The sequence below is a fragment of the Peromyscus californicus genome, unplaced genomic scaffold, assembly GCF_007827085.1.
Source record: "Peromyscus californicus insignis strain IS unplaced genomic scaffold, ASM782708v3 Scaffold_17__1_contigs__length_78620276, whole genome shotgun sequence".
In the NCBI taxonomy this organism is placed as follows: Eukaryota; Metazoa; Chordata; class Mammalia; order Rodentia; family Cricetidae; genus Peromyscus; species Peromyscus californicus.
In genome coordinates, this window is record NW_026294469.1 from 65762049 (window position 1) to 65774262 (window position 12214).

The following is a 12214-nucleotide window of genomic DNA, read 5'->3' on the forward strand; positions in this document are numbered from 1 at the left end:
ACGTTTAAAAAGAAATCTTTAAAATTCAGTTAAATATGTTATGCAGAGTTTGCCTGTTGGTAATTCCTTAATCTAATATTAGGAATGCGGTTGTATTTTCAACACATTAATATTCAACATTTGTCTTTCTTTACCTATTCAAAGGGTCTAGGAACTTTTCAAATATTTTCTGTAATTCTCCTCTAATGTCACCATTAATTTAAAAATTTATTATTAACATTTTCTTCTTTTTAAAGTTAAAGAAAAACTTACTGCAGATCCTGATAGTGAAATTGCTACAACTAGTCTTCGAGTATCCTTGATGTGCCCAGTAAGTAAAGTGACAAAACATTCTGGCCAATTTTGCTTTTTATAAATGACTAATTGATAAAAGTTAGGATGAGGATGAATGAAGGAGTATTTTGATAGAATTCTAAACTTTTGTCTTTTCTATTTTGATATCTTCATGAGTAAGTGTTAGGGGATTTTTGTATTCTTTAAGCAATTATAAAGCAATAATATATAAGACTGTTATATCAGAGAAGAAAGACTTAGGCTCAGAAAACCTGTCTTAATGATGTAAGTAATGCAGTTTAGTAAGCGTATTAAGAGTTTTTATCAGAGTGAATGTAATACTATAAATAGCGATAATATTACTGGAGTCTGATAAATGCTAATTGATAGTCTTGGTTTAATGAGTTAGGATGTATGGACTGTCTTTGCTGTGCACTCTTAAGTTACACAGTAATTTTTATTTCATATCTCCTTACGTAGAGACTTCAGTGAGAAATCATTCAGCAGCTCTGAGATCCTCTGTGTAATGTGTGGTTGTCACTGAGCTAACTGAGAGAAAGTAGACAGTCTAGTTAGAGAACACATCCCATAAAAAAGAAGTAGACTATATCTAATGATAAATGAAGAGGTGGAAGAAATGTCAGGAATAGTGGAGAAATGAAGTATGTGAAGAAAGCCTTTTCAAAATGAGCATACCTTTTTGAGAAAAGCTGTGAATCATGAATTTCTAATTAGTTTTGGATGACACTTGATGATTGCTACCTTTGTAAGACGTGGGTTTTTTTTTTTTAATTTAATGGAAAAAAAGTTATGTCAGAGGGAGAGAGAAGAAAATAACATGTAAATGTTGGAGCAGGCGCTGATGGAGGCATTATTTTTATTTTGTAGATGAGGATGCCAGTCAAGGTTGGCTAACCCAAATCATAGGGTCACTAATAGAATTGGAATAAAGCTTTTATTCTATAATATTCCAATTTTGTTTCCAATAATTGCTGCCAGATTGGGCCAAAATATCAATACACTGTTATTTTAGTAGACCTCCTGCTGTCTTTGACAAATGCTGTTTATTCATTTATCTTTATGAAGCTTTTTTTCTTTTAAAACATCGTGTGTGTGTGTGTGTGTGTGTGTGTGTGTGTGTGTGTGTGTGTGCGCGTGTGTGTGTGCGCGCGCGCGTGCGCGCGCATATGTATATGAGCATACATGTATGTCTGCATGTGAGGCCAGAGGTCAACCTCAGGTGTCACTTCTTCAGGAACTGTTTACTCTGGGTTTTTGAGCCAAGATTTACTGTCTTATTTTAATTCCTGTAAACATTTTGTTGAGTAAGTTAATGTAACTTACTCAGCTTATTTTAATGACTTTTTTCCACACACTAATAGTGTAAAGAAACAAACTCATTTATGTTGATACAAAATTCCTAAATTGAGTGACTATGCCAGTATTATTTAAAAACTTATAAATGGAGGGATGCCTTCTAATATTGCAAAGATAGTTTGCTTTTAGAAAAGTTCTTAAAGCTGTTCATCTTACAATAGAAAGGTTAAAAGAATCATATCAAGTGCCAAATATTGAGTCAACTTCCATTCTGAGTGCGACATAAACTTAGCAAAATCAGAAAAGGTAGAGATCAAATTCCTAGGTCAGTGTTCTACTGTAAAAGCTTTAGGCACATCATTGCAGTGAAGAACATTTAGATGTGAATGTAATTCTACGGACTATTTCTCAGCAGTCTAGTTGTCTTTAGCTTCTTGTAGCTTTTACAGTTTTATCTCAAAATAGAAATGAAGTTTGTGGCTCCTGGACTGTGGGTTGCTCTTAGCTTTATTGTAAGAGTCTGGAAAGTGAAGGCACAATCTGTTTTCAAAGAACAAAGAACAGGGAAATGAATGCTTTAAGAAGACAGGTTGCATTTTCTGTTAACTTTGGGTTAATTCTGCATATGTGGTCAGGTCTCTAGCTTTGTTTCTTTTGAGATAGGGTTTCTCCATGTATCCCTGGCTGTCCTGGAACTCACTTTGTAGAGCAGGCTGGCCTTGAACTCAGAGATCCACCTGCCTCTGCCTCAGAGTGCTCCCTGCCTCAGAGTGCTGGGATTAAAGGTATCCACCATCACTGCTGGCTTAGGTCACTGACTTTCAAGAATCTTTCCTCCTTCCCTTGTTTTATCTTTGTTTCTTTTCTAGTCTTTATAAATTCTGTTACCTAGTCAGCAAATATTGAGAACACTTTATAAGCTGGTATTGAGCTAGTACTGGGGGAATCACAGGAATAGACATAGTGTCCGTGTGGGCATAGGACCTAGTGGAAGAAAGAAATGTTTAGTTAAAAGAACTGCTTATAAATGGAGATATTTTCTGTAAATGACAGTTGTGGGGAGGTTTTAAGGGTTATAAAAGGAAATTTGACTTGGTTTAATGTTGGTGTGGGTGTCAGTGGACCTCTTCTATAAGAATTGAGCAGAACAATATAAATATAGCTATATAAAAACATATTAGAAATTGACGCCAGGCGGTGGTGGCACACACCTTTAATCCCAGCACTCGGGAGGCAGAGCCAGGCAGATCTCTGTGAGTTTGAGGCCAGCCTGGACTACCAAGTGAGTTCCAGGAAAAGGCGCAAAGCTACACAGAGAAACCCTGTCTCAGAAAAACAAAAAAAAAAAAAAAAAGAAAAAGAAAAAAAAAGAAATAGACACATTTGATTATATTATAGTACAAAGTTTTTATGAATATTTTTAGTTTATGTTACAAGGCTTGTTTTTCTTATGTAAAGAGCTCTTATAAATAAGTTTACTGACCATGTGAAAAATGAGTAAAGGGTATGCATAGAGATTTCTTAGAAACACAAATAGCTCTTTGAATAGAAGAAGAGCTTCTACTGAACATCTGTTTTTCACACTGAAAATAAGAGAAATGTAGTTCACAAATGCTTTGGAATATTTCTCGCCGACCAGATTGACATAAATCAAATATTCATTAACATTAGTGATAATAGTCAAGTGGAATCAAGTACATTAACGTACTTGAATTTACAGATCATTGGATTTCTCTGTTTAAGGTAGTTTATCAGTGTTCAGAGACCACAGAGATTTTCATTTTAACCAAAATAATTTCATTTTGGGGTACTTATTTATAACATAGTGATACAAGGTGGGAAAATATAAATGCCTACCACTAGTGTACTAATTAAATAAACCATGATGTCTTTGTATCATAGTAGCTTAAAAAAAGATTTACTTTCTGAAGTGTATGTGTGGTGTGTATGTGTTCACATGAAGGCAGGAGCCCATGAAGTTCAGAGGTATGTGGAGTTGGAGTTATATAGAGGTAGTTGTGAGCCACCTCATGAGGGTGCTGGGAAGTGAACTCAGGTCCTCTGTAACATCTGTATGTGCTTTGAACCATTGATCTAGCTCTTTAGCTGGTTGCTTTTTTATATACAGATTTGTGTGTAGTAGCTAACAAATTGGGTAACAGTAAGGTACAAAATTTTGTAAAAAAGCACCACCATTTGTGAGAAAATAATTTTTTACATATGTACTTGATTTCTGCTTAGAACTTTCATGAAAGAGCATGCAAGAGATGTCTAACAGTGATTTCCTTAATAGAGAAACTAGGGGCCAGGTAAGACACAAGCTTGGGCCTTTTGTGTGTGTGTGTGTGTGTGTGTGTGTGTGTGTGTGTGTGTGTGTGTGTGTGTGTGTGTGTGTCTGTGTGTCTGTGTGTGTCTGTGTGTCTGCCTTTCTCTGCCTTTGGACTTACACATTACTAAAGTGAAATGATCTTTTGAAAATCTTGAGACCACCCATAAATAAAAAGATAAAAAACAGTCTTTATGAAAGTAAATTTAGGTTGGGTCTTTTTATTTTGATTATCTTGTTTGACTTCTTAAGACCTTAATGAATACCTCTTTTCTCCTGAAGGCCTTCTTGTCCTATTCATCATTTTCATGGTGTGTTCTCTATTTTGTAGTTAGGAAAAATGAGGCTGACAATCCCATGCCGTGCAGTGACTTGTACACATCTGCAGTGTTTTGATGCTGCCCTTTATCTTCAAATGAATGAGAAGAAGCCCACTTGGATTTGTCCTGTTTGTGACAAAAAGGCTGCCTATGAAAGTCTGATATTAGATGGGTGAGTGTATCTATGGGTAAGCACTGTGGGCAGGCAGCTAGAAAAAGAAAAAGAAAGAAAAAAATAACACATAACCCAGCACTCAGGAGGCAGATTGCAGCATTTAAGGCTAGTCAGGGCTGTATAGTGAAACCCTGTCTCAAAAGCAAAGCATTAACTAGTAATAGGATAAATGGTCAATGCCGTCACATTACATAGCTGCTAAGTTTAAAGCTGTTTAGGTCTTTGTGTCTCTGGAGTTAAGTTCTAAATGTGATTCCTTATATTGCTTATATTAGAATTGGGCCAATTATATGAACTGATTTTTCATAAGTTACGTCTTTTTATTAAATTTATTTTGTTTTTAGTTATGTGCATATATGTGTGCCCAAGTATGAGTACATGCAGTGATAGGCCCTGATTTCTATTCCTGTCCTTCTTATCTTCCTGCCCGCCTGCCCTTCCTACCAACCAACCATCCATCCATCCATCCATCCATCCATCCATCCATCCATCCATCTATCCATCCATCCATCCATGTCTTTACCTCCCTCCCATAAAGAGGAATTATAATTGTCATAAAATATAAAATAATTGAAGTCCCAAGTCTTGCACTATTACTTTGTCTTTAGTGTATACTGCTGTATTTCATCTTTGACTTTAATGACATATATGTACTTCTAATTCATTTACAGGCTTTTCATGGAAATTCTCAATGACTGTTCTGATGTAGATGAGATCAAGTTCCAAGAAGATGGTTCTTGGTGTCCAATGAGACCCAAGAAAGAAGCTATGAAAGTAACCAGTCAGCCCTGTACAAAAATCGAAAGTATGTGCTGAATTAAATGGCAAGAGTACCCTTAAAGTTCAAATTGTGAAATATTAACTGTAACCACTAGGACTATTTTTAGGATTTAATTTGCTAACTTTATCTTTGGGCCATCTGTTCTTCCTCATTCATTTTCTTTTTTTAAAGAAAATACTAATTTCTATATTATCTTACCAGCTTTTAAATAGTGTTTTATGTGCAAAACAAGTAAAAGTTAACCAAAGTTAGGAAGCTTTGCATATGGGTAGCATGACGACTGTATTTCAGAACACCCGTAAAGACTGGGTGACCATGTGTGAACTTTTTGTAATTTCAGTGCTCTAAAGGCAGAGACAAGAATCCCTAAGGAAATCTGTTCTCAGCCTGTGGGTCGAGAATCCTTTTGGGTTTGAACAACCCTTTCACAAGGTTTGCCTAAGATCATCAAATACACTGATACTTACGATTCATGACAATAGCAAAATTACAGTTAGTTACTAGCAATGAAAATAATTTTATGGTTGGGGGTCAACACCACGTGAGGAACTGTATTAAAGCGTTAGGAAGGTTGGGAACCACTGAACTAGACTAAGTAACCAAATTGGTTCAGTGAGACTGCCCGAGTTAGTAAAATGGTAAGCAATTGAGTAAGATGCTTGATATTAACCTCTGTCCTTTGAATGTATGCTCATATATGTGTAGACATACATATGCATGCATGTATATTATATATACACACTTGAGAAATAAAGAGAAAGGTTAGAAAGTGTTTTGTGTATCTGTACAGAACACAATGTGGTCAGAGAGGTAATATATATCATTTGTTAGTGTGAAGACAGTGGTCATGTATTAGTTATTATTGAACAAATTCTTCCTTTTTTTTTTCTTGTGGAGGAATTTTATAGTATTAGTTACCCAGCATGTGTACACTAATCTGCAGTGAAAGGGCATAATAATGGAGTTTGAGGAATTGAAATCTGTGTGCACATTCAACTTCTGAATTCATTGATTTGACTTTTTTCTGGCTCTGTTAAAATTCTAAAAAACAATAACAGATTTTATCACCTCCTTGGGGGCCTTCCCCAAGGCAGCACACAGACTTCAAAGAAATCCACAGCGTTGTCTTGACTGAGACTTTTCTATCTGAGGGTTTTTAGGGAAATAAAACACTCACACTCTTGATGGTTCCTTTCTTTATTCTCTCTTGTTCTCTCTTCCTCACTGCAAATCTTTCAGTCAATACAGGAGTCATAAAGAGGTCACATTCCATAGGTAAAGACATGATTAAAAACAGTCATCCCAACAACTCTCATGCAATATATCTAAGTAGTTTGTCATGAGCAAGCAAGAACCATACTTTCTCAGCCAACCCTGTTATTGACAGGCTGTAAATTGTAGTTAGAAAGAAAGAATCTTACTTTATTATCTATATTGAGAGATAATCTTACAAGGAATTTTAAAGGTATCATAAATTTATCTGCTGGAGAGCCCAAGAAAATGAGAAAATCGTATACTTAACAACCTATCTGAGTGTATAAGCTGCTTTGACCTTAGGCCCTACAATCTCCCAGGTAGGGAAAAGGCATTTTAAACTCACTCTCAACTATGTAAACATTTTGAACTAACACCCTGGAATCAGGAGTTGTAAATTCAGGTGCCCCCTTCTGTCTCAGAGGCCAGCGGAGTACGAGCTAAAGTCTCAGGACATGGAGACATCTGGGATGTCATAGATTCTCTAGTTCAGGCTCAGGTGAACATTTCCTAAGTTACTGTATATCTTTCAGCATCAGCTCAGCCGGCATTTTCCATTATACCATAATGCTCCAATCTTAAAATGTGCTTTCTGCCCTGTGTGTAACTCTTGATTATCAAAGAAAATTTGTAGCCCTTATTTTAGGGCTACAGAGTCAAATTATTTTCTGTAACCCTGAGTAGTCAGAATTTATTTTCACAAATTGAGGTCAGGAATGGATGCAAGGAATTAATCATTTGTCAGTCATCAATAATTGGACTATTTTGTATTTACGACCTAGCCAGATAGCTCAGCTATGTCCTTGTGAACTATAGATTGCTTTCCTGGGATTGTTTATCTTAAAAATCATTAACAAGATATCTAGTCTAATCTAAAGCAAGTTTGAAGCTTTGTATCAGCTAATGGTACAAATGAAACTTGTGACTGCGTTTCTCAGCATTAACATTAAAGTAATTTGAGCCAGCCTGGTCCCTGGACTCAAATGTATTCCTGTATCATAAATCTGAGCTGTGATCTAAAGCAGTTCCTAAGTGGAACTCGTAGACCCTCATGGAACTCATGGGCCTTAGCTATGTGAAACATATCCTAGTATTTATTTTTATTCATCAAAACTTTGTATCAATTAGACAATACAGCTTAAGGAGGAATCATCTTCCTGACAATCCACAGATACAAATGCCCAGTAGATAAATATGTTTTCATGAGACAAACACACTACAATACAGGCAGTGGGGGACTCCCCACATCCATATATACCATGTCAGATACCAGAGAAAAGATTGTAGCATCAACATGTAAAGGGATAAAAGAAGCAAAAGACATTCTGGAGTCTGTAGCCTAGAGTTTTTCTTCTTGTGAACTGACACCTAGAACTTCAGTTACCACCTGTTTTTCCTGTGACGTGACTACCAGCAAGATATTCTGAGTAAGAAGGGAAAATGAAGACTTTATGGGTAATATTAATTATTCTCTTGTGATCTTCATAGACCTCTTACTGGTTGAATTGCCAGGATTGCCCTTATAATGTAAAAAGACACAGCTTTATTGATTAGATTTACTGCTTTTTCACAATGAGCAATCATTCGTTTTTGACAGATTATATGAGTAATGTTACATAACATGATAAATGTGATTGCCTCTATAAATAGAACAGGTTCTGATTAGATGATTCATGTCAGCGTAACTTAGGTAACCAGTTTGGGACTTTTTCTTTTTAAAATATGAACAAGATTGATATAGTTGACTCAGTGATGACGAATGTTGAAATATGCAGCTGCTGAAACTGCATACTCCAGGCCAGATGTCTCTGACTAAATGGTGCCACATATGTATAACAGCACACAGCTGGCTGTGCACACTCTACACTCCTGTCCCATGGTGTAATACCAGTTTTCTAACCCTCAAGATCTGTCTGTACAATTATTACTAACCTAGAAAGATAATGCAAGCAACACTAGGCCCCGTACTAACCCACTAATAGTCCTGGAGAGAGTTAAGTATGCTGTGAAGGAGGCTTCTGACCTCTGTCTGGAATGGCCCTGACTATTTTCACATAAATGTTTTACAGACAAATTAGGCACCCGGACTCTCTCCCTATTAGAGAAAAATGGTTTCCCTGGATGTATATTGTCATGTATATAGAGAGAGACATTTAAGACTGCACAGCTCCGTTGTTGTTTCATCTTTGATATTTCTTTCTTTCTTCCTGTTTAATCTACATCCAGGTTCAAGTGTCTTCAGTAAACCTTGTTCAGTGACTGTAGCCAGTGATGCAAGCAAGAAGAAGATAGATGTTATTGATCTAACAATAGAGAGCTCTTCTGATGAAGAGGAGGACCCTCCTGCCAAAAGGAAGTGCATCTTTATGTCGGAGACACAGAGCAGTCCGACCAAAGGGTTTGTCACTTTATAGTTCACTATTGTTCATTGCGCTTAAAACTAGTTGTTCTTGGGATGGTTTGAAATATGTCCATGAGGAGTTACAGTAGAAGGCAGTTTTCATCTGCTTTTCGTACAGTTGAAATTTTTTCAAGTAAGCACGTTATTTATAGGAAATCAAATTTTGATGAAAATATTCAACATCTCTGGGACGTGAGAGTTTAAGTGTTTATACCTTGTGTTATATTCTTGAACTTGCTCATAAGACTTGGCATCTCAGTCCAGTGTAAGGACGTTGGTATAATGGAATATAGATGCAGGAGGCTTGTAAGGACAGATCCATTTCTGCCACTTACATGCTTGTGAGGTGATTTCGGTTATAATCCCTGATTGACTTTGACCCACTTTCTGTTCTTTTAAAACGAGGTAAAATAATGTGTGCTTCATAGGATCACTGTTGGGTTTTCATGAGATTATAAAAAAAACCTGGCCACTATGTCAGGAATGTTACAGTTCTTTAATGAAAATTTATTATCTTTCCTTTCCAGTTTACAAAGCAAAATATGGACATGAGTGCATCTTATTATGTACATTCTATGACTAATATGGGAAAGCTATTGGGATCTTTAAGATAGGTTAGAGTCCAGCAACAGATCCTTCTTACAGAGAGATCTTGACAGCCATAAATTGTTGTGACAGTCCATGATCACATTCTTTAACTTGGGTGTGCTAGTCTCATCTCTGTCCCCAGCCTATTTAGTATTTTCTTGTGCATCTTTTTAATAACAAAAATTTACCTATCTTAGTTATAGATTATAAAGTTGTACATTCAACTTTCCAAGACAGTTTTAGCATATTTCCATTGTGAAAAAAGCCCGCATACTCACTTAAGTTTGTTATCATGCATCCCTTAGATGTAGGCAATGTCGATTTTCTACTTAAATCCTAGCACTTAGGAGGAATTTGTCTGTTCTGGACACTGTATACAGTTCAACTATATACTGAGTATGCTTCAAATTCCTTTTCATAATTCTTCATAGGTACTTTGAAATAACTTCTCAGTTACTTTTTAGACTAAATTCTTTGAGCTGCTTTCTGCACTATTGAAGTGCTTATTCTAAGCAGGTGTACTGGCTAATGCCTGTGATAGCAGCATTTCAGAAGCAGAGGAAGGTAGATCACCGTGAGTCTAAGACCATTTTAGGCTTCTGCCCAAAAAAAAAATCCTAAAATAAATATTTCAGATGTAGTTTATATATCACAATATGAGTATAGGCTTATATTTTCTTCTACTTAATTTAATTAGAACAAGTTTTTATTTTTAATAATAATTTACTATATTTTTTTAGTGATGTACTAATTATTGCTTTTTTTGGATAATTTTTCTGATACTTCTGAGATCAAATGAAATGAAAATACAATTTTGAAGTGTTTAACAAAGTGTAGAATCAGTGAATGTTTAAGTATTTCTAGATTTTACTTTATCATTTTAAATGTAATTTATAACAGAGTTTCAAACTTTTTCTGTTCATAATCAGTTTGTCTAAGAAATTTTTATGTGATCCTAGGAATGTGAACTAAGTATACAAATTAAACATTTACTGATAATAAGTCATGAACTTTCTTAGAAACAGTTTTTTAGTATCCATACAACTTTACCATTTATTAAAAGTGGGAACAGAGTACATACTAATGAGATAGGTGTGTCTATTTTTACATAAAGAATTAAATGAGAGGCCAGGGAGATGGCTCGGTGGGTAAATTGCTTGCCTCACTAGAGTGGGGAATCTGAATTTAGTTCAGCACCCATATAAAAATCTGACCTGTGCATCTGTGACCCAGTACTGATTTTAGGGGACAGACACGCAGATCCCAGAGGTTTGCTGCCATCCGTTCTTGCTGAATCAGTGAGCTCCAGGTTCAATGAGAGATCCTGTCTTAAAAAATAAGATAGAAAGGTGATTGAAGAATACATCTTGATATCCACCTTTGGCCTCCACATGCACACAGGCGAGCAATACACATATAAGCACACTAAATTTTGGCTCTATATTTAGAACATCTTCAACATATTTCAGAATTGTTCACTATAATTTTATACTCATCAGTGCTAAGAATACTCATTCACATAAATGCATAGTATAAAATTATGTAAGTATTTTTAGGAATACTTCATAAATTACTGGAATTTTTTTCCTAATTATATTCCAAATTCATTTAATGATTTTTTTAAATGAACTTCAAATGAGTAACTCTAAAAGAAATACTCGAAGTCAAACAGTGTAACACAGTATGATCCAAAGATGTTATAATTTGAGACTTACATACTGAGGAATAGTGGCATAGAAAAAGTAGGTTTGTTTTCTATAATTATTATTTTCCTATAACAGTAGAAAGCTTCATATGTACCGTAAAAACATGGCAGGTCATAATAGTGATAAATTTGAGCCAAGGCATTTTAGGTAGCATGTGTTATTATGGTGTAACTGCATGTGCAGTGTCTAATATGCATATTTGTGCTAAGACCCAAGGCTTAAATGAAGTCACATGATGGAACGGGGGTGAGTATTGCCAAAAACACCTTGAATTATTCATTTAATTACAAATTAAATTTTGGTTGTTTATTCAGAAACTTTTGCCTGTTACCCCATTGGGGACATTACCCATAGTTTAAGAAACTGTACTTTAGAGTATGAGGAAAATTGGGTGACAGGTCTTGTGGTTCATTTCATGTGTGGCTGAAAATTGTCCAGTGATGCTGACTCATCAAATACTCCAAAGGACTACCACATGCGTCCTGCACTTTGTTAACCAGTAGTTGAGTACGACAGGAAACGGAAGGAGTGACTCTTCATTAAGCAACAGTATGACCACAATATGCAGAAGGATAGAGATAGTTTATATTGTGGTCACAGACCACAGAGGTAGATATCAGCACTCTTTATGTAGATTGAAAAGAAAAACGGAACACTTTAGGTTGAAATTTGTGATTATTTCAAGGACACTTGAAAGTTTTTTTTTAAAAGTCTCTAAATTTCAGCTACTTGGCTACTTCCATAATGTTGACATAATCCTTAATATTCAAATCACACTTGCACATTATTAAAACACACACACACACACACACACACACACACACACACACACACACACACACACAAATGAATACAGAAATATAAATGAGAATTCTGAGTTCAATCTTAGGAAGTTAGTAATTATATATTCAAATGACCTTCACTACAGCTAAGTAGAGTTTATTCTAGGAGTTCCTTAGTATTGGAAACTACATTGATAAAATGGTTTTGTCATAGGACAGTTATCTAGTTAATCTTAAGAGATGCCTTAAGTATTCAATAAATGTCTCCTGATAGAAATTTTAATGTCTTTT

General features: G+C 35.5%; 1 protein-coding gene across 12 annotated transcripts in view; it reads left to right on the forward strand.

Annotated features, from left to right (window-relative positions):
- The window catches only part of Pias2 (protein inhibitor of activated STAT 2), a 98946-nt gene that overhangs the window by 46879 nt on the left and 39853 nt on the right, over window positions 1–12214 (forward strand). For all 12 annotated transcript variants that reach the window (XM_052742595.1, XM_052742593.1, XM_052742601.1 and 9 more), the window contains 4 exons: window positions 237–310; window positions 4248–4408; window positions 5083–5216; window positions 8673–8844. In XM_052742595.1, the coding sequence (XP_052598555.1) occupies window positions 237–310; window positions 4248–4408; window positions 5083–5216; window positions 8673–8844 (541 nt within the window). The remainder of the gene's footprint in view (window positions 1–236; window positions 311–4247; window positions 4409–5082; window positions 5217–8672; window positions 8845–12214) is intronic.